Here is a 20465-nt window from a genome sequence, read left to right as displayed (position 1 = left end):
ACGTTTCCAAAGATTCAGGAAGGGCAGAGTTCTGGATCTGAAAAGGCATCGTGGTCCCCATTTCCAGGTGGTGCTGCAAGTAGCAACTGCCTGTGGAAACCAATTTATTACTCACATTGAAAAAGCAGCTTCTGTGTGGTGGGGAGAAACACAAACATCATCCAGGAGTGAGAATTTTTGATGAAGTCCTCTGCAGTCATCATCAATGTTCATCCATAGCAAGTGTCATTTGCAAAAGACCTACATAAATAGTCTTTCCAGCCCAATCTGTACTGAAGCAGAGGAAAGCAAATTGCTCCCTTTTAGCACATACCAGAGGTGTCTGAGCAGAAGGGACAGCAGATTGCACCCTAACACCTCCAAAGAGGAGTCCAGGGCACCATTACTAGCTCACTCTGCAGGCTAAGTGCTCAACCCGGCCAGGACCACAGTGCTATGGAGTAAGAGGACAGTCTGAACTGGAGAACCTGAGCAAGAACCAGACATGTCTGCAACCATGGGTCAAATCTTGCAGCCATCAGTCAAGTATCACCACCTAGAAGCAACACAGGAGATGGCTCATGGGAGACCAGGGTCTCCTGTGCACACTGCACCTGAAGCACACACACAGTCGTCAGCCCAATGTACAGTAGGGATGCATGAGACCCTGCTACAACCAGAGCAGGGGGATGCAGTCAGGAATTTTTCAGTGTCTGCAATTTGGAAGCCACCTGGGACAGGAAAAAGTGTTGCTGGGGATCTCTGGGTAAAGTTTTCAAGCGAAGATTTAACTCTGTTGTCCAGCAGCTGGTTCTTCTGGAAGCTGGTGGAGGAGGTCTTGCTTTTGACAATGTAATGTTTGAGGTATTTCTTAAGCTAGAGATAACAACTGTTATGGGGAAGAGGGAAAGATGGCATCCAAAGGCTGTCTGAAATCCAAAATTTGATCCTACGTTCTCTCCTTAAAATACAGTCTACAAAATTATTCTTCCCAAGACCATGAGGTATTCAAGCTGTGGGTGCTCTCTTCCTCAAGCAGTCACTCCTGAACCATTCTCCTCTTCTCATGGGCAATGACTGAGTAGGTGGCACCTCCTGGGCAATGCCTACGGTAGAGAAACCCATAGTGACATCCCTCTTTGGGATGGCTGGTCCAAGCTTGGGCTGGTGACAAGTATCGGGTTCAATGCTTCTCCTTCTCCCTGCATGGCCACACCACACAGCTGTGGTGTGTGGTGATTCATGTTACTCCCATCCAGTGGCAGCTGTGGAGAAAGGAAACACATGACACTGACAGAATCCTTGCTCCTCCCATGCCAACATCCCGTTCTGCCTCCTTGGGGGTTATCCATAGGTAAAGGGTCATGATCTCCTTTCCCTTTGGCAAAAAGAGCTCGAGCTCTCCTCCCTTCCAGCTCCTCTACCTCACCTCCCCCTTTCCCTCCAGAGCAAACAACATTCCGAAGATTCAAGCTGATCTTATTAGTGCTTTGACTCCACCAGAGCATCCTGCTCTGGCAGCAGCACAGGCTGCACCCACGTCCCTGAGACGCGTCGTGGAGAGAGGGTCAAACACAGCAAGACTTCCCTCCTCCTGGGGATACGTTACCGCACTCTGACCTCCTCAGGGGGCATCAGGACCTCACTTATGGACCTCAAGCTGCAGAACAGCTGAACCTTCAGAAGGAAGTGGAGAGGTGGGCTGCCTACTGCCTCTAGCATTTGCTGAGGGGGTGTCTGGCTGTTCCTGCCAGAAGCAAAAGCTGCTCTGCATGGACCTGTTAAGAGAGAGCAAGTCTGGCTGTCAACAGGCATTTCCCCATGATCCCACTGCTTACAAAGGAACTGAGGAGAGGTGACTTCTCACCAACACACATGCAGGAAGAAGAGAACTAGCCTAATGTTAACCCAAAAGGGATAAAACTTATTCCCAGTCAATTACTTCCCCCAAAAGAACACAACAAGGTAATGAAGCTGTAACAGTGTGTACTACATCAAGAACAGTCCAAACCAGTGTTAGTTCAATGAGAAGGTCCTACCAACAAAGCTCAGAGTTGAGCCTGCCAGACACCTCTGAGGCAGCAGGTTGTATCCTCCACTGTTGCAGTTACTTCAACAAGGCTGAGAAGGACCTGGTGTGACACCCCTTGAAAGGTTTTCAGGTCTCCTTCACCTGTACTTGTGGTCCCTGTGGTATCAGAGAGGAGGAGAACAGTCTAAACTCTCTTGGATCATTGGCCATGGTCAGTGTTTGAGGCCAACAGAAACAAGGCTGGGAAGGTGTCATTTGTCTATAGCTCATTAGCTCCAGACGGTGGGAGGCATCGAGGTCCTAGAGAGACTGAAGGACTCCTGATTGTGCCCAGAGCCCTGAAGCGTCCTTCCCAGCTGGGGATCAGGTAATCCAGATGTTGATACGGCTGAGGACAGTGAGGTGGAGAAAGTGGGAAGTCAAAATGTCAGTAGCTCTCATTGCTGAGAGCAGAGCATTGTCTCAAGAATGTAGTCACCATCCATCACCCCACCTGGAAACATGACACGGGTGGCAAGTCAGATGGGTCCCAGGTGGGGAAGTGGGTGAATTGACCCAGCAGAATAAGGTATAAATGTTGGCTGGAGGGTGACATGTTTGTCACCTTCCCTTCTGTTTAGTAATCCTGATAGGTATGGATCCTTTGGCCTCCCCTCAGTGATCCCCTTTGGGCAGGCTCATCAGACACCCACCCTAACCCACATGCTGGTCACAGCTAGTGACACAGCTGGGTGAGTTCAACACATCCTTGTGCTCTTCTCCAGGCAGCAGCCTCCATGCCTGGTCACCACAACTGGTACAAGATGGCTCTGACCAACCCAGCTGCACCAGATCTGGCCACCGTGAAGCTCCCCAGCTTGTGACACCTCTAGAAGTGTTCAAGGGCAGGTTGGATGGGGCTCTGAGCAACCTGCTCTCGTGGGAGATGTCCTTGCCCATGGCAAAGGGTTGGAACTAGGTGAGTAGATGATCTTTAAGTTTCCTTCCAACCCAAACCATTCCATGACTGATGATTCTATGACACTGTGGGGACCCTGCCTCAGAGTTTAACTGCAATCAAAGCGTGTGGCACAGGTCCTGTCAGGGCCCTTGTGTCTCTCAAATGAATCAGAAGGGATGGAGGTGGCAGCTAAAGAATTTCCTGCCTAATGGGCTGCAGGGGCCATGTTCTTCCTGCCTAACATTATCCTCCCATCAGGAACAGCTCTGAGGATCCATTTGCCCTCTAAGACCTTGCTTGCAGTATCTGCAGGCTTTGGGCCACCTCTGCTCCTCATGCTGCTCCAAAGTAGCTGATGCTGCTCATTGATGCCAACTAGTCATGTACAACCAACCAAATGAGAGATGCTCCCATAAAGCTTCAGAATTGTCCCCACCCAGCCTCAGATTTTTCCTGTATGTCAACTTTGAGGGACTGGCAAGAAATGCAGTGTCTGGATCTGCATTGCAAACAGCCAGGTAATAGCACAGCCCCTGATTCCCATCCCTGGCAGTGCTGAAGGGCAGGTTGGATGGGGCTTGGAGCAACCTGGGCTGGTGGGAGGTGTCCCTGCCCATGCAGGGGGGCTGGAACTAGATGATCTTGAAGGTCCCTTCCAACTCAAACCATTCTATGACTCTTTGATTCTGCACCTTTGTTTCATTCTGCCCAGACCAAGGACTGCAAACCTGGGAGCTGAATCTAGTGCCCTCATTGCCCTCAGCAACTCTGCCAAATGCAAGTAAGATGGAACAATAGGTAAGGTTTTTCACGGGGGATTGAGAAAGCTTTATGTTGGCTGTGTTCAGTAATGTCTGTGCTTAAAGTCAGTCAATTTTCTCCTTTCTACTCCTCTGAATTTTATTTTCAAACAGGGAAAAAAATCTTTGTCAAGGTCACAGAGAGGTTATGCTTTCAGATGCTTGCAGTTCATGGCTTCAGGCTAGGTTAAAATTCCCTTAATGATGGTAGCCCATCTTGACTGGAATTAATTTCTTCTGCTGTCTTTATCTTCTACCTTCCTGAATCCTGTTAGTGCTACAGTGCTGCTAACACGGCCTGACACCCAGGACAGAAGACACTTTTCTCCCTCCTGTTCGTTTGTTTTGTTTTTTAACCTACAATAGTGGTTTGTTGTCTCTTTTTGTCTTCCTTTCTCATGGCTTCTAGTTGACAGAAATGAGCTGCTTAGCTCTGCAGTCAGGGTGCTGGCAAAAATGCAGCAATTCTCTTTACTCTAAAGAAAACTCTTCCCTCTCTATCAGAAAACCCATTTATTTTTTTTTTTCCAGTGCCACATCAACTTGCAACCTCAAAACAGGGCAGAAGCACCACCCTCTTTGCAGGATGCAAACCCAAAAAAGCTGATTATCTTCAGGAGTTAAAGGTCTGTGACCTTGTGCTGTGGGAAAATTACCTGTAAATGGGGAACAAACAACTTGAGCCTCCCTCCCTGGTTGGAACCTGCAGCTCCAACCCAACCTTCGTGTCCCATCACAAACTGCTCTCATTACAGAGCCACAGTCTGGTTAGCAGGTGAAATTCCTTTGGAGAGGAGAAAGATGCTGTGCTCTAATAAATAATGGCAAGTGCTGATCCTTCCCAGGGGCTGGCAGGGAGGCAGAGCTACAAATTCAATGAACAGGTACAATTTGCCTCCGCAGAGCCAAGTACATGAGGCAGCCTGCAACTGAATTAATTACTGCTGAAAGGCCAGGGCCTCTCTTGGGACAACCAGGGATACACTTTGGCTTCTATCTAGATTTAAGGCCTTGACTTAAAAGACCTTGTCTTCGCTCTCATGCTCATAACAGGGGCAGATGACCCTATATTTGCAAGGACAGAATACAGCACAGATAAGTTGCTTCTATATTAACCAGGAGCTCGAAGCAAAATCACTGGATAATGGGATGTCATGGCCCTTCATTGCATGGGAGAGCTGCCAGGCCCCTGCTCAAGGTCCCTTAAGCACTGTCACCTCTGGGTCTGCATTAGGTCCCACCCATCAGCCGAGCTCCCACCCAGCATGGAGCAGCCCTGCCCAGAAATGGCTTGTGAACATTCCTGAGCTCCTCAGAGAGGCTCATGCCAAATACTTTGTCCATCTTCCCTCTCTGCCCACATTTTAGTTCATCCTCTGCTGGGATTACAGTCTCCTTGGCTTTGGGTCCCCTCCACACTGTGCTGAGCACCAGGGGCATCTACCTAACATGTTTCTTCAGTAGCTGTCCCAGCTTTCATCCCACTGGCTTTGCTGGGACACAGAAACAGAGTTGCAAGTGATTTACAAGTTAAGGGCTCTCTTAACTTTCCTGTTTAAGCTTATGCTTCCCTGCCACCACCTCTGGCTTTGGGCAGCATGTCCCAGGAGCCAGCTGTGTGCAGAGGGGCTGCTGGGTCAGTGAATACCCACACATGGACAAACAACCCATCAGGAAAATGGTCATTTTACTCCCTGGTTTTGTGCTGCCACTGCTGAAGATTTACTGCTGCTGCCAGGAGAGTGTCTCCTGGGTGCTGCCAGAACAGGCAACCTAAGGAAGGCCAAGGGAAATAAATTTCTCCTAGGATTTCTTGTTCACATGACCAGAATTCCTTCATGTACAAGTGCATGAATACCCTTCTATCCCTATTTGAAATGCTTTGCCTTTCTCTGCCTTTGCCTGTATCCTTGGTCAATCACAAGTGCTGTCCCATACTTGTCCCTAGGCCTGTGATAACCCCTGTTTCTTCCTCCTCTCTTTTCTAACCAGTGTTCTCATCACATACCAGAAATAATAGAAGCACGAGCACAGTCATAAATACAAATGAAAAGGATAATGCAATTTCTGAATTCAGTGATAGTCATCAAGACTATATTAGTAATATTATGGTGTCCTACATCTCAATTGTTATGTAGCTGCCATTACCTCTGGTGTTGAATATTATCCCAGTCCTGTAGTACAGGAGGGAATTCATCCCCAGACCTGTGCTGCATCATCAATTTGCAGTGTGTACATGGCCTCAGGTACCTGCACTCTGCATCCTCTGGTGAATTCAGCGAGTGAATCAAACCCACAGGAGAATGAAGGTACCTGATCCCCTGACAAGACACATCCAAGCTGTGCTCCAAAGAAAAGCAGAAAGCAGCCACGTTCATCTGAACTTTTCAGGAAGTCAGTACAATCTCTCTAATGCTTTCTTTACCATGAACAAAATCCCCTACTAACAGATTCTGTCCCCTGACATGCTCACAGTTCTGTCACACCCCTTGTGCCCTGCTGAGACTAGAAGCAAAACTGTCACCAGCTCATACTGGGTCAGTGACACCAGTATCACCAGCAAGGGAGAGTGAAGACGTGAGCAGAGGAAGCACCAACACATTTGAAATGGGCTGTTCCACAGTGTCTGTAGGAGCTGGCACGTGGAACAGGGCAAAGGAGAAGATTGTACCTGCACTGCAGAGCAGCTGTTAGAACCTGTGAGCTGCAGCCCAGCATCCACATCGTGTCAAGACAACGAGCTGAGCTTGTTAAATGCCAGTATCAGCAACAGAGATTGCAGGAGGATACAGAAAGAGCCAAACATGCCAGTAAATCCCATGGAAACAGCCCCCATCAGGGAACAGGTGTATTTTAAACAGCAGGGTAGTGTGGGCAGCACAGGTGTCTGTCCTCAGTACAATCAGAATTCTGTCTCAGATACTGCTGGTCACCTGCAGCATGTCCTCCCCTCCTGGGCAGTCAGTGCTTTGGTGCAGAAATGGTTCAACAAGTCCCAGCAGAAGCAGGTTGTGCTCTCTGGATTTCCCAGCTTTGAGAACTTCAACAGGACCAAGACACACACACACAAACTCCCTTAACCTTCTCCATGGGATGTGGTCACCTCGGGTGCACCAGAGAGAAAGAAAACATTAAACCTAAAGGGAGAAGGAAGAAACAGCCCCATTTGTGAAAAAGTAAATTGGGAAACAATTACAGGGTGTAGGGGGGGAAATTACAATAGTAGCCAGTAAGGAAGACTTGTGTTAATCATCCTGTATTAGCTCAGTGAATCAGAAAATTGTGGCAAGGCTGCCAGAGAATATCCTGCCCAAACCTCTTATCAACACAGTATTTAGCTGCTTGGACAGGAAAATGCATTGCTTCCCATAAAACATGCCTCCCAGAGAATTACAGCCTCTTATTTGTCATGCCAAGGTGTGTGTGGGGGGGGGGAGAGGATGGGAAATAAATGCTACAAATGCTCTCTGATGGAAGGGGGGAGTTGGTTTATCTCTTTAGCCCAGAACATAAACCCCACAGCTGCAAGTGGAAACAAGGGTGATTTACTGTGCATCTTTTTTTTGATGAAACTCTCCTAGGAGGGGTGAGGAAAGTGTTTCTTCTTCATCACAAGTCCAAACCTTGCCTGTGTGGATATGGAGGGAATAAAAAGTGGGACATCCTTGAAGGGAGAGGAAAAACAGTGTTTTCCTACGAGATGCCTTGGGCTTTCTGCCTGGGCACCTTGGGGAGCATTCCCAGCTCCTCCTTGGTCACAGAGAGAACCACTGCCCAGCTGATGGAAGGATGAGAGGTCCCTGGCCTTGGAAGGCAGCTGGGGTTGGGATCTGGTCAGATTAAGAGTCTGAACTTTGGAAAAAAGAACCTGTTTCCTGACCTGGAAGGGAATCAAGCTCGTATGCATCTGTTGGATGGGAAAGCAGCTCACTGTGTCATGGCACCTGTGAGCAGGGAAGCAAGGGGCTGTAGCTCATGGCAAGTTACTCTTTGAGACTACCTGAAACACACTAGAATCAAGGTTTTTCATTTAAAAAAAAACAACTTAATATTGTGAGAGAGAAGCTATTGGATTTTTAACCTTGCAAGAGCTAAAGGAATGGTTTTAGCAGCACTTAGCATGAGAGCATCTCCTAAACATCTTTGCTAGAAAACACCTGCTTTTAAAGAACAGCTACAGAAATGCTACCATTGAATGTAAAATCCTGAGCTTTGTGGAGGGTAATGGATTTGCAAGGGTAACTCACAAATCATAGTATCCCAGACTGGTTTGGGTGGGAAGGGACCTTAAAGATCATCTAGATCCACCCCCTGCATGTGCAGGGACACCTCCCACCAGCCCAGGCTGCTCCAAGCCCCATCCAACCTGCCCTTCAACACTGCCAGGGATGGGGCAGCCACAGCTTCCCTGGGCAACCTGGGCCAGGCTCTCACCACCCTCACAGGGAAGAATTCCCTCCTCATGTCTCACCTAAATAATTTCTTACTGCCCCTTCCTTATTTACAGAAACACAGGCCTGTGTTATGAAACTTGCAAATTTTGCAAATATTTACATTAAATTCACTAGAATTATACGTTGCAGAATTACTGGGCCTCTCTACCTAGTATCATCTCCACACCTACAACATTTTTTGCATGAACACTGTTGGACACTAATGACTCTTGTTCCAGAAATCACCATCAAATCTCAGTCCCTTCTGCTGTCTCTCTGGTTCAGGGTCCTACTGGGATCTCCTGTCACCCTGAGAAGCACAGACTGAGTCATTGGAACAGGCTGCCCAGGGTAGGGTGGAGTCAGCAACCCTGGAGGGATTGAAGAGACCTAGGACTTCAGGGTATGGTTTAGTTAAGGACTTGTCACTGTCAGGTTAATGGTTGGACTCAATGAAGGTCTTTTCCAACCAAGGTCATTCAGTGATGCTGTGATGCTTGACCCACCAGAACTCTTGGTGCTTTCAACTGCTTTGACAGCCCAGATGCACCCACAGGAGAGTGAGACTCAGACCCAGATCTCCTGCTTTGCTCCCCCCTCACTCCTCCCAAAGCTTTGGCCATTTCTCCTGTCTGGCCTGTGAAACTTGGGGACCTCCCAGTCCCTGAGCACAGAGCATGGATGCTGGAGGAGAAAAGAGCCCTGGGCACTGCCTGCTCTCCAGCAGGGCTTGGGAGAGCAGGGACCTGTGGGCAGGCACGACTTCCTGCTACAGTTCACATCCCTCTGGTGAACCCAGCACAATTTCTAGCCCAGGAGGGGAACACCAGGACTAAACTAAAAAGTTTTGTAGGGCCTTTCTACTGCATCCCTCCGTGGATATATTTGGAAGATACATTAGGATGTCTGAGCCAAATCCTGTAATGTTCTGCCTAGGAAAACCTCCACTGCTCCTTAAACAACCTCCTCTTCCTCCTGCTGGGAGCCACCACAGCACAGTGCCTGCTGCCTCAACACTTCCCACTCCTTGCTTTGTTACTAATTTGTCCTTAGGCTTCCCCTGGAGCTGTGTCTTGCCCAGGAAGCAGAGACAGCAGCAGCAGCCCTGCAGGCACCAGGAATGGCAGAGCCAGGTTTCCAGGCAGGGTTTTCTCTACAGCTCCCACCTGCAGCTGGCAGAGGCAGCCTTCACATCTGTTGTTTTTGTGACCACAACTCAACCCAAAGCAGCTTCAGAGAGTTTTGCTCCAGCTGAATCAGGCCAGATGAGCCTTGTGAAGGTTTTTCCAGATAAGCAAAATAGCTGCCTGCCTCCTGGAGTTCCTCTCTGCTCCATTTACTCAGGCTCTCTGAAGTTCAGCAAAAGCCCTCAGCTCTCCTGAAATAAAATATCCAGAGACAAAGCTATAAGGAAAGTAAATTCCTCCTGTCCCAGCCTGTCAATCTAAGTGGTTTGTACCATCCAGGAAGGTGTTAGTCACTAGCACCACAGGGTCTCTATTTTATGGTTCTCACTGTGTGTGTGCCTGTGGTAGCTGAGTGTCAGGAGGCTCAAGTGGCTACCAGCTCCTGGAAGGTCTTTTGGGACATCTGTGCTCATGGAGACCCCTTTCTCTACCTGCCTGTGCACACACCCCAGTGCACACACACCCCCCCCCCAGCTGCTGCCTGGGAAATGCCAACAGCACCAAAAGCCCAAGGGATAGATAAGACCACGCTGGAGGAGGCAGAGGAATAATCCCACACCTGGCCACTGTTCCCAGGGTGCTGAACACTCCAAAACACTCCAAAGCCTTGCTCCAGTGGCTCCTGCTTTCTCACCAAACTTCCTCAAGCCCTGGCTGGCAGGCTGCACATTCCCAGAGCTGGGATGGGGCAGGCACTGGGTGGGGAAATGATCAGCAAACACTGGAGAGGAAAATGTGGTGTCTCTATCCTCTACCATTTCACAGCAAAGAGTCAATTTGATTCAGTGAAATCCACTTCAGGACAAAATTCTAAATTAATCACTTGACTTGCTTAAGTTTCAGAAATGCTGAAGTATTTTATTTTGGGTGGTTAAAACAGTTTCAACAGGTTGCCCAGGGAAGCTGTGGCTGCCCCATCCCTGGCAGTGTTGAAGGGCAGGTTGGATGGGGCTTGGAGCAGCCTGGGCTGGTGGGAGGTGTCCCTGCCCATGCAGGGGGTTGGATCTAGATGATCTCTAAGGTCCCTTCCAACCCAAACTATTCTGTGATTCTATGATTCTCACTTTGAACTGTTTATTTGTAACATGCTGCTGTACTGAAATATTGATGGCATTTTATATTAACAAAAACACCTAAATCATGCTGAATATCCATTTATATATGTACATACACACCTGTTCAGTATCATATGCAATATAAACTCTATCATACATGAAGCCCAGTATAACACAGCACACAAACTTATCACATTATAATACAGTTTCATATTTTACAGGAACAAAGGAGGAAAATGCAGACAAGGCCACATCAGTGTTATCTTCATGTCACTCCGATTTTTATTCTCATTTACTTATTTTACATGCATCAGGGAGAAGAACAACACGAGTTGGTGGTGGCACACTTTGAAAAGCAGGTTTGCCTGGGCTGGGGGCCAGCAGGACAGGAGCCCATCACTCAGCAGGACAGGAGCCCATCACCCAGGAGGACAGGAACCCAATACTCAGCAGGACAGGAACTCATCACCCAGCAGGACAGGAGCCCATCACCCAGCAGGACAGGAGCCCATCACCCAGGAGGACAGGAACCCATCACTCAGCAGGACAGAAGTCCATCACCCAGGAGGACAGGAACCCAATACTCAGCAGGACAGGAACCCATCACCTAGCAGGACAGGAGCCCATCACTCAGCAGGACAGGAGCCCATCACTCAGTAGGACAGGAACCCATCACCCAGCAGGACAGGAGCCCATCACCCAGCAGGACAGGAGTCCATCACCCAGCAGGACAGGAACCCCATACTCAGCAGGACAGGAACTCATCACCCAGCAGGACAGGAACCCATCACCCAGCAGGACAGGAACCCAATACTCAGCAGGACAGGAACCCATCACTCAGCAGGACAGGAACCCATCACCCAGCAGGACAGGAGCCCATCACCCAGCAGGACAGGAACCCATCACCTAGCAGGACAGGAGCCCATCACTCAGCAGGACAGGAGCCCATCACTCAGTAGGACAGGAACCCATCACCCAGCAGGACAGGAGCCCATCACCCAGCAGGACAGGAGCCCATCACCCAGCAGGACAGGAACCCCATACTCAGCAGGACAGGAACCCATCACCCAGCAGGACAGGAACCCAATACTCAGCAGGACAGGAACCCATCACTCAGCAGGACAGGAACCCATCACCCAGCAGGACAGGAGCCCATCACCCAGCAGGACAGGAGCCCATCACCCAGCAGGACAGGAACCCATCACCTAGCAGGACAGGAGCCCGTCACTCAGCAGGACAGGAGCCCATCACTCAGCAGGACAGGAGCCCATCACCCAGCAGGACAGGAACCCATCACCTAGCAGGACAGGAGCCCGTCACTCAGCAGGACAGGAGCCCATCACTCAGCAGGACAGGAGCCCATCACCCAGCAGGACAGGAACCCATCACCTAGCAGGACAGGAGCCCGTCACTCAGCAGGACAGGATCCTATCACTCAGCAGGACAGGAACCCACCACTCAGCAGGACAGGAACCCATCACCCAGCAGGAGAGGAGCCCATCACCCAGCAGGACAGGAGCCCGTCACCCAGCAGGACAGGAACCCATCACCCAGCAGCACTGCCAAGGGAAACCACCAGGAGAGGCTCTGAAACCCTCTTCCCCCAGCTGGAAGATCTCAACCCAGAAGCATCATTTCCAAGGCTTCTCTAGGCAGGGAGAACACGGGGCTAATGGCTCTGCTGGCTCAGCCCCTGCCCAGGGAGGATGTGTTCATCAGGGTCAGGGTCTGCATCCCATCCCTGGCTGGTCTGGCAGATCCCCCTGGTTGTTCTCTCCTGGGGAGATGAAGGAGACACAGCTCTGCCTTCATGTCCTACCATCTCAGCTCGGCAGAGAAAAGAGGGATTGGGGTTTCAGTTCTCTGTTAAGAGCATCTCCCTGAACAAGACAAATTGCTCATCCAGTGGGCGATGGCATCCAGCACAAAGAGCCATAAATAATACACAGATCCCTCACATGGAGTTTCCTTCAGCCTTGCATTCCTCAGAGAGTCAGCAAATACGATTTTTCTGTTCTCTTTTGTGTTTCTGTTGCAGGGTGGGTGGCTCAGAGGTGCTGGGCTGATCTGCTCTTACATCTTCCTCCTCCTCTCTGCTCCTCTTCGCCACCTTCCCGAGAAGCCCGAGCGGTGTCGGAGCTGCCAGGCTCCCCGGGAGGGCTGGAGTTGGGAAAGATTGGCTGGACACGTTAAACTAAAGGCAGATTTTTAGAGCAAACAGGACAAACTGCAGCTCAGCAGTGCTGGTGCCTGGGACTGCTGCCTCCCAGGACAATGAAGCAGAAGGATTTGGCTGCTGGGGAAGGATGGGAGACAAAACGTGCTAATGGAAAACCTTGAGAACAGGTTGGAAGCTTCCTGGGACATCCAACACTTCCAGCTGCTGAGCAGGTGCCTGAAATAGTGAGTCATCGGTGTTGCTTCGATTCCCAAATGCTAACAAGGTTTTCTGCACCCTAAACTGCTAATGATCTGTCTGAGACCTAAAAAGAATGTCCAGGAGGCCTGCATGTGATTAAAATAGTCCAGACTGAGCTGCTGACAGACTGTCTGAAAAAATCTGGGATGAGACACTAGAGTCTGAGTGGATAACCAGGTTTTTGGGACCTCAAATCTGCTAAAAAAAAAAAGTGCTCAGGACCCTGGTTCTTCTCCAAGTCCATTTTTTTGGAAGCTGCTTGAGATTTTGAACCTCGTCTCCCACGTTTCTCCTGCGCTGTCCTTGTCTCTGCTTGTATCCACCCCTTCAGGTGGGATTTGTGACCCATGGCTTGTCCCAGCTGGCTGCAGCATTTCTCCTGTGTTACAGCCACTGCCTGAATCACATGGCTCAGCAAACCCCAGAGCAGCTCTAGTAAAAGCCACTGCATGGAGTGGTGTCACACTGACACGTATTTCTTTGCTACAGAGCAACCTGAGGTGACTTCAGCTCTACAGAGTCTGACCTAAGCTCAAGCCAGGCTGATTTTGTCCAAGCAGCAGCTACATTTGGGGGCAGTGGCAGAGTTAAAGCCTCTGAAATCCGAGTCATGTTTTCTGGTCATAGGATTGTGCCCCCAGCAGGATTCAGAGCTGCTCAACACTGGGGGTCTGCTCTTCTGTCTGCTCCTCAGCTTTCCTGCCACGTCCTTCCCAAGCACCTGCTGTAGCCTTGGCTTTCCCAGCAGAAGGAAAGGGAAGGAATGCTGCCTCTATTAGTCACTGCAGCATTTGCACAGCCAAATAGGAGAAGTAATTAACTCAAACATGTTTATCTACAGTAATTATGAATTTGCATTGCTCTCTCTATCAACAAAGTGGATTGGGTTCTCAGCACTCTCTCAAGTATTCTCACAGCCCAGGCATTCCCTGGATCTTTGGAAGACTCACATCCAGTCCTGGCTCTGGCTGTATCCCTTCTGTCTCCCGACACCCTCCTGAGGATCAGGAGCTCCTGGGGTATTTCTCAAAGGCCACTCATCTCCACGCTACCACAGCCCTGGGTTTGTTTCCATTCTCCATCTGGATGGTGGGAATAGCAACCTGGATAACAGACCTGAGGTGGGAATAGAAGATGGCAGGGTGCTTCAGTGCAGCAGTGACTGAGACTGCTTGGATTTTAAGGGAATTTCAGTAGTGCCATGATTCTCCCTGGGATTTTCCACTGCATTGGCAGGAAGGATTCAATTTCCTGGGACTCTCCTGCAAGACTCCCATTCAGAGCCCCCCTCTGTCTCACACTGCAAGCAGCATGGGTCAGGTAAGTTGTTCTTGATTTGTTTCCAAGTTTGATCCCTCTCCTCAGATCCTGCTGGAGGCTGCTGGGGTGTGGGCTGGCTCTGCACACCACTCACACTCGCTGGAAAACGCTCCAGTGAACAAACATTCATTAAAACCCAGCAAATGGGAATGATACCAGGTTGCAAAAAGGTGCTGGTGACCTGACAACGTATGCAGGCAGCCAGAGCAATGATCTGGAGCACAACAGTGAGAGATGGAAAACTCTCCCATCCCAGTCTGCTGCACATCCCAGGGGTGATGCTGAGCTGGGGCAGACCCCTCACACATCTGTCTTGCTGCTTTTTCACCAGCTCAACCCTTTTACTCTTGGAGAGGAGAGGTTATGTCCATGTCCTAGAGAGTTCCAGCAAAGCCACCCCCACCCATTCTAACAGCTTTATTGTGCCTTGGATGTACCACACAACCAGTATGGCCACGTTGGATGGGGCTTGGAGCAACCTGGGCTGGTGGGAGGTGTCCCTGCCCATGCAGGGGTGGGACTGGATGGTCTATAAGGTCCCTTCCAACCCAGACCAGTCTGTGGTTCTATGATTCACATTTTACCCTCTGTCCTGGCTGCATTGGTTAATCAGATCCCCCAGTGCAGCAGGACCAGCTGAAATATTGCTGGCCTGACCTGTTCTTCTCCCTTACATCTGGGTAATCCCTCCAGAGATGGGTCATAGGTTAATGGAGCAAAGCACCAAAGGATTCAGCAGCACAAGGTCTGACTGCAGCACAAAGTGGGGTTAGCAGGGTTGTTGCTCTTCGCTTTGAGCAAAGCTTCCCAGCACAGAAGTTAGGATTCAAAAGGGAACAAAATGGATTCAGAGCAAAATCCCAGGGCTGGCACTGAAATCCAGAAGCAAGGAGGTTGAACTGCACGTTTAGCACAAAGGCAGGATACCAGTACCAGATTTACTAGGCTAAAATCCCTTCAGTCAACACAGAGTTCAAAATAGTCCACATTGGACCTCAGCTTGTCCTAACCACATTCCTGCAGCAATGCCAGGTCCCTGGCTCACTCACCCACTCCCTGAGGGCATCAAAGTGCCTCTTTCAAGGGAGCTGGTTTGAGTTGAAGGCTGTAACCCAGCCCTGGGAGGCAGCTGGAGGTGGCTCCAGGTTTGCCTGTGAATGTTTCCATACAGCTCTAATTAATAGCAACAACAATCACTTTTTAGCCAGGGGAGGGGAATCCCGGGGGGCAGAACAAGCATTTCTCTAACTCCTACCACAGCTTTGTCTCTCTAGGAAACCTGAGGGCAAACTTCCAAATTTCTTTCCTCTCCTGCAGCATATTCCAGCACAGGCAGCAGCTCTGCAGGGGAGCCAGGCTTTGTAATGGAAACCCCTTGGCATTTGCTCTGGCTTATTCATGGGATAATAGACCAGGTGCTCTCTTTCAGGAGAAAATAATCAGGGTTCCCAGGTGGATAAAATCAAGACCAACTAATTCATTTCTCCAGAGGGAGTGTATGATTGGCTTTTCAAATAAGGTTTGTATTTCTCTCTCTGTTGTGTTATAAGCACTGGGAAGCTATTGGTCAGAATCAATCTAGCCAAGGGTTTCCCCTCTTTTTCTCCCTTGCTGCTCAAAGACCTCTTGAATCAGAGAGAACATTATGTTATTTTAAAGCAATTGAGAGAACAGACCATCTTGTTGATCCATTTTTGTACAACAAAAGCATTCCAGGTGCTGTGTCAATGCAGATGATGAACAAAACCCCCACCCCATTAGTGCCTTGGTTTCAGTCAGACTGGCCCTTAGCAAACCCCCCCTGGATGTTCTTACCAAACCTTGGGGGTGAAAACGTTGAATAAAACTCAGGGATGTCCTCAACATGCCACGAACATCTGAGTTTGAGACACGATCAGCCAGGAGATGGTCTGCAGTTCCATTCAGGTGTCTCACATTTGTGTTTTAGGTAGATGCTCATAACAAGCAACATGAACCCCCTGAACCACAGAAGCTGCTTCCCCCTCTTCATGCAGCAGAGACAGGGTGAAGCATCCAAAGCACTTGCACCCTGATGGACTAAACATTAATATGTCCTTGGGCAGATAGACAGAGTCTGAGCTAATCAAGTTTCCAGCTCTGATAAGCTATGTATTAAAACCTTCCCATGACCAAGAAACACAGAATTCACAGGATGTGACCCCAAGAACTGAGGGCAAAGAGCTTTCCAGGACATGACCGTGTTTTTGCAGGTTTGCCAGCACCCCTACACCTCATTGAACCTGGATCAGATGTGCCTGACACCCACGATCCAGGGGTACACCCACTCTGTGCCTTCAGTACAGGAAAATTCTGGTGTGCATCAAACTGGAGAGGTCCTTGAATGAATCTCCTGTTACTGGCAACCACACCCTCTAATCCCATCCGCAGGGGATGATCCTGGTTTAAAACCTGCTAGGCTTTTGATCCCCATTATTCCCACCAAGCAATTACTTCAGGATTTCATTACTTCAGGATTTTGTTCCTTCAAGCATTAGAAAGACCCTTTTCTAAATTCCAGCAGAAAGTGATCTGTGACCAGTTTATACCATTTGCTCCAAAGTCAGCATCACCACTTAGCTGGAATAGCTCCGTGTCCCTCTCAGAGCTTATCCCACTGATGTGGTTTCTCCAGAGCAATCCCAGCCCCTCACACAGCCTGTGCCTTGCTGGGCCACACAAACTCATTTCCCATCATCTTCCCTCCTAGAACAGTTGCCTCTTTTCCTTAGTCCTCCTCATGGTGACTCTCTGTACCTGTTCCAGTTTGTGTTCAGCTGCTTTTGAACATGAGGCTGTTCCCTCTGCACTAGCATTTGCCACTGCTGTCTCCAGTGCCATTAACATATCCAGCTCTCCATAAGAAATAAATATAATTAATATAATTAATAATTAATATAATAAATATAATAAATATAATAAATAAATATTGCTTAAAATTAAAATAAAAATAATAGAAAAAATAATAACAATAATAAAGCTAACCAAAGTCCCTGCCTTACCATCTTATCATTCTGATAGTTTACATAGCTGCATAAAATTTCTCAGGTATGGACAACTCTGAGGCACTGCCTGGATCAGTTGGGATCAACATGTGCAGAGCAAATAGGCAGGGGTGGAACACCAGAAGCCTTTGCTTGGAAATCTTTGAGATCTGTATCTGAAGGGGCTCCAGGAAAGCTGGGGAGGGGCTTTGGACCAGGGCAGGGAGTGAGAGGACAAGGGGGAATGGATTCAAACTGGAAGAGGGAGATTGAGGTGAGACATGAGGAGGAAATTCTTTGCTGTGAGGGTGGTGAGAGCCTGGCCCAGGTTGCCCAGGGAAGCTGTGGCTGCCCCATCCCTGGCAGTGTTGAAGGGCAGGTTGGATGGGGCTTGGAGCAGCCTGGGCTGGTGGGAGGTGTCCCTGCCCATGCAGGGGGTTGGATCTAGATGACCTTTAAGGTCTCTTCCAACTCAAACCAATCCATGATTCTATGAGTCTATGAAAACACACATTTTAATGCCCTCTCAGGGTGCAATTTTTCCCTACATTGCAGAGTCTGCAGCCCCTGCTGGAGGTTTATCCAGCCCACAGGGAAGACAAAGCTTTGGTAGGATCAGTGAGGAGAAAACCCACCAGCTGCCTTAGAGGCAGAGGGTGGTTTCATGAGGGCAGGTCAGCAGTCCCAGCTGGCAGTGGCAGCTCCCTGCCATCACCCCCAAACTGCTGTCCTAGATAGAACTCCACAAACCAACAGGAACCTCCTTGTTGGAGCTGAGCCTGAGCCACCCCACGTGGGTCATGCAGGGGAACTTGGTTTCTGAAGAAGAAACCTTTTACATGGCACTCGGGGGTCTTAAATATGATTGCTCCTTCTTGAGTGTGGGTTAAGGGAGAATAGTGGTAAATCTCTCTTTGGCTCTTTTGTAGCTCTCATAAAGGCATATAAAAACAATAATGAGCCACTCCACTGTTTTAAGGAATCAAGCAATGATGAATGAGACCCACTAAAACACTTCAGTCCCTGCCAAGGGCACTCTGGATTATGCTTGAACCTGTTTTAACCTTAGCACTTAATCTCCTTTTCCACAAAGTTGCCATGACATGGCAACGACCATGATGGAGCTCAAAATAACAAGGCAAAGAAATGGTTCACCCAGAGGGAAGGAATATTTGGTTCAGAGTCAGGGCTGGGTTTTTAAGAAGCATAATTTACCTACTTGTTGAAAGTCAGAATTGTAAAGAGTCAGGAAGACAAGTCTGTGTTAGTAGCAGAGGGGGGAAAGCTGTGACATTCAGCGTGGAAGTATTTTTTATGACAGTTTGGCATGAAAAATAGAAGGAAAGACCAGAGGTGAAACATTCTTTCCAGCAACGGAGGCTCATACAAATGTCCCTCAGTCCCTTGAATTCAAATCACTTCTTGTAGTCAGGATGATCCAGGCAGCAGAGCAGGCAGCTGACCTCAGGTTGTGAGAGCATCAGCTGACACCACTGGACACCCTTCTGCTCTTCCTTGGCCATCTGTGCTGTGCAAAGTCACAGAGTTTGCAGACACCCCCAAGTGAAGTGGCCTCAAAGAGAGAAGAGCCTGGGTGCCAAGAGGTGCATTCACATGGTGCTGCACCTGGGGACCCATTCCTGCATCCCTGGAGCAAACTTGATCTTGCTCCTTCCTCTCTCTTGCACGGGGTAGGTAGAAAAACCCAGCGTGGAGTTACTGGGAACTGCTTCTCAACACAAACCTCCTCTGGGGGGCTGCCCAGGTGGGTATCTCAGGGTGTCCCCAGCACCACGTGCATAAAGCTGGGTTTGCTGCATCCCTGCTGTGAGAAGTGATAAAAACTCACCATCTGCATCACTGACTCATCAACATCCCTAACAACCCAGTGAGAGAGGAGCCAACACCTTGACTGGAAAACATCACATCGACGTGGCCTGAGGGGGAACCCGGGTCACACACACCCCAGATGGAAAATGTCAAGCCTGGAGGTAGAAAACAAAGAGAAACTGTTCCAAGTGGGCCCAGGAAACACGGCCTGGAGGTGCAGCTGCCTGGGCACACAGCTCAGCGCGGGGCTGCCCAAAGCAAAGGAGCTGCCTGCTGCTTTTATTCTGCTTAATCAATCGTGTGTGTCTGGTTTGAAAGAGGAGTGTGATTACAAGAACATACCCGACTCACACATTCATTTCTCCTCCTGAGAGAAAAAAAAGCAGGGAAGGAATCCTAAAAGGACTAACAGATAACAGTGTTAACAACCCACTTACACCTCTTCCCCACTTCTGAGGCTGCTTTGCAAAGGGAGGCTGCGTGTGTACCTGCCTGATTTCCAACAGAATAAATGCACAACATATTTCCCTGTCCCTGGTGACTAAATTGTCCTTGCCTGATCTCTAGAAACAGTTTGTCACATGAATTTACCTGCGGCAGCTGCGTTTGGCTTTAACCTCCTGCAAGGGGAACCAGTACGGATTGTTTTGAAGCATGGGAGGAAAATATTCTGCAATTAACTGCACCAGCAACAGCACAACAAATGGAGGAGTAATCTTAGGCTTAGAAATAACACTTCTGTGTTTTAAACAGCATTCCCAAGTGGAAGGGAGGGGTTTTACCCAGAGATGCTGTTTAGCCCTCAGGAGCTTGCAGGAGCTACCAGGAGTTGGCAGAGCTGGAAATGGTTATGGATGCTCAGGGACTCTGTGTACCTGACTGGAAAATAGAGTAAGCGTGGCTGTATTGGAATCATGGAATGGTTTGGGTTGGAAGGGACCTTAAAGATGATCCAGTCCCACCCCCTGCATGGGCAGGGACACCTCCCACCAGCCCAGGTTGCTCCAAGCCCCATCCAACCAGCCCTTCAACACTGCCAGGGATGGGGCAGCCACAGCTTCCCCGGGTGGTTTCTCTGTGTCCCATGGGTAGCACTGCCCCAGGCACACTCATTTGTTCTTTCTTGTGCCATCTGCAGTGTCAGGAAGGTGTAAGCTGTCTTGTTATTGTCAGGATGCTTCTGGAGAAAGTGGGGCACAGCTGGTCACTGTCAGACAAAATGTGTAACAGCATCGTTGATCCTGCTTGTCCTCAGTGGACTTGAGTTTGGGTCTATCCAAGTGTCCAGTTTTCAGGAAACTTGCAGAAACCAAATGTTTTTGAGACTTCTGCTCTTTCAGATGGAGGCAAAATTGCTGAAACCTTCTATTATCAGGAAATAAGGCTAAAATGGAACCATCTCAGACAGCTCAGAGGGTGGTCTACCAGAAAGCATCTTGCTCCAAAAACCTGCCCTTTGAAAGCCAGG

General features: G+C 49.2%; 1 protein-coding gene across 1 annotated transcript in view; it reads right to left on the bottom strand.

Annotated features, from left to right (window-relative positions):
• Positions 1-647: 647 nt before the first annotated feature.
• LOC127394464 (acid-sensing ion channel 2-like) overlaps positions 648-20465 on the bottom strand; it is a 31421-nt gene continuing 11603 nt past the window's right edge. The window contains exon 2 of the mRNA XM_051640467.1: positions 648-1244. Coding sequence (XP_051496427.1) covers positions 1086-1244 — 159 coding nt within the window. The 3' untranslated portion in view covers positions 648-1085. The remainder of the gene's footprint in view (positions 1245-20465) is intronic.

The sequence above is a fragment of the Apus apus genome, chromosome 25, assembly GCF_020740795.1.
Source record: "Apus apus isolate bApuApu2 chromosome 25, bApuApu2.pri.cur, whole genome shotgun sequence".
Taxonomy (NCBI): domain Eukaryota; kingdom Metazoa; phylum Chordata; class Aves; order Apodiformes; family Apodidae; genus Apus; species Apus apus.
This window is presented reverse-complemented; position numbering and strand designations above follow the sequence as displayed.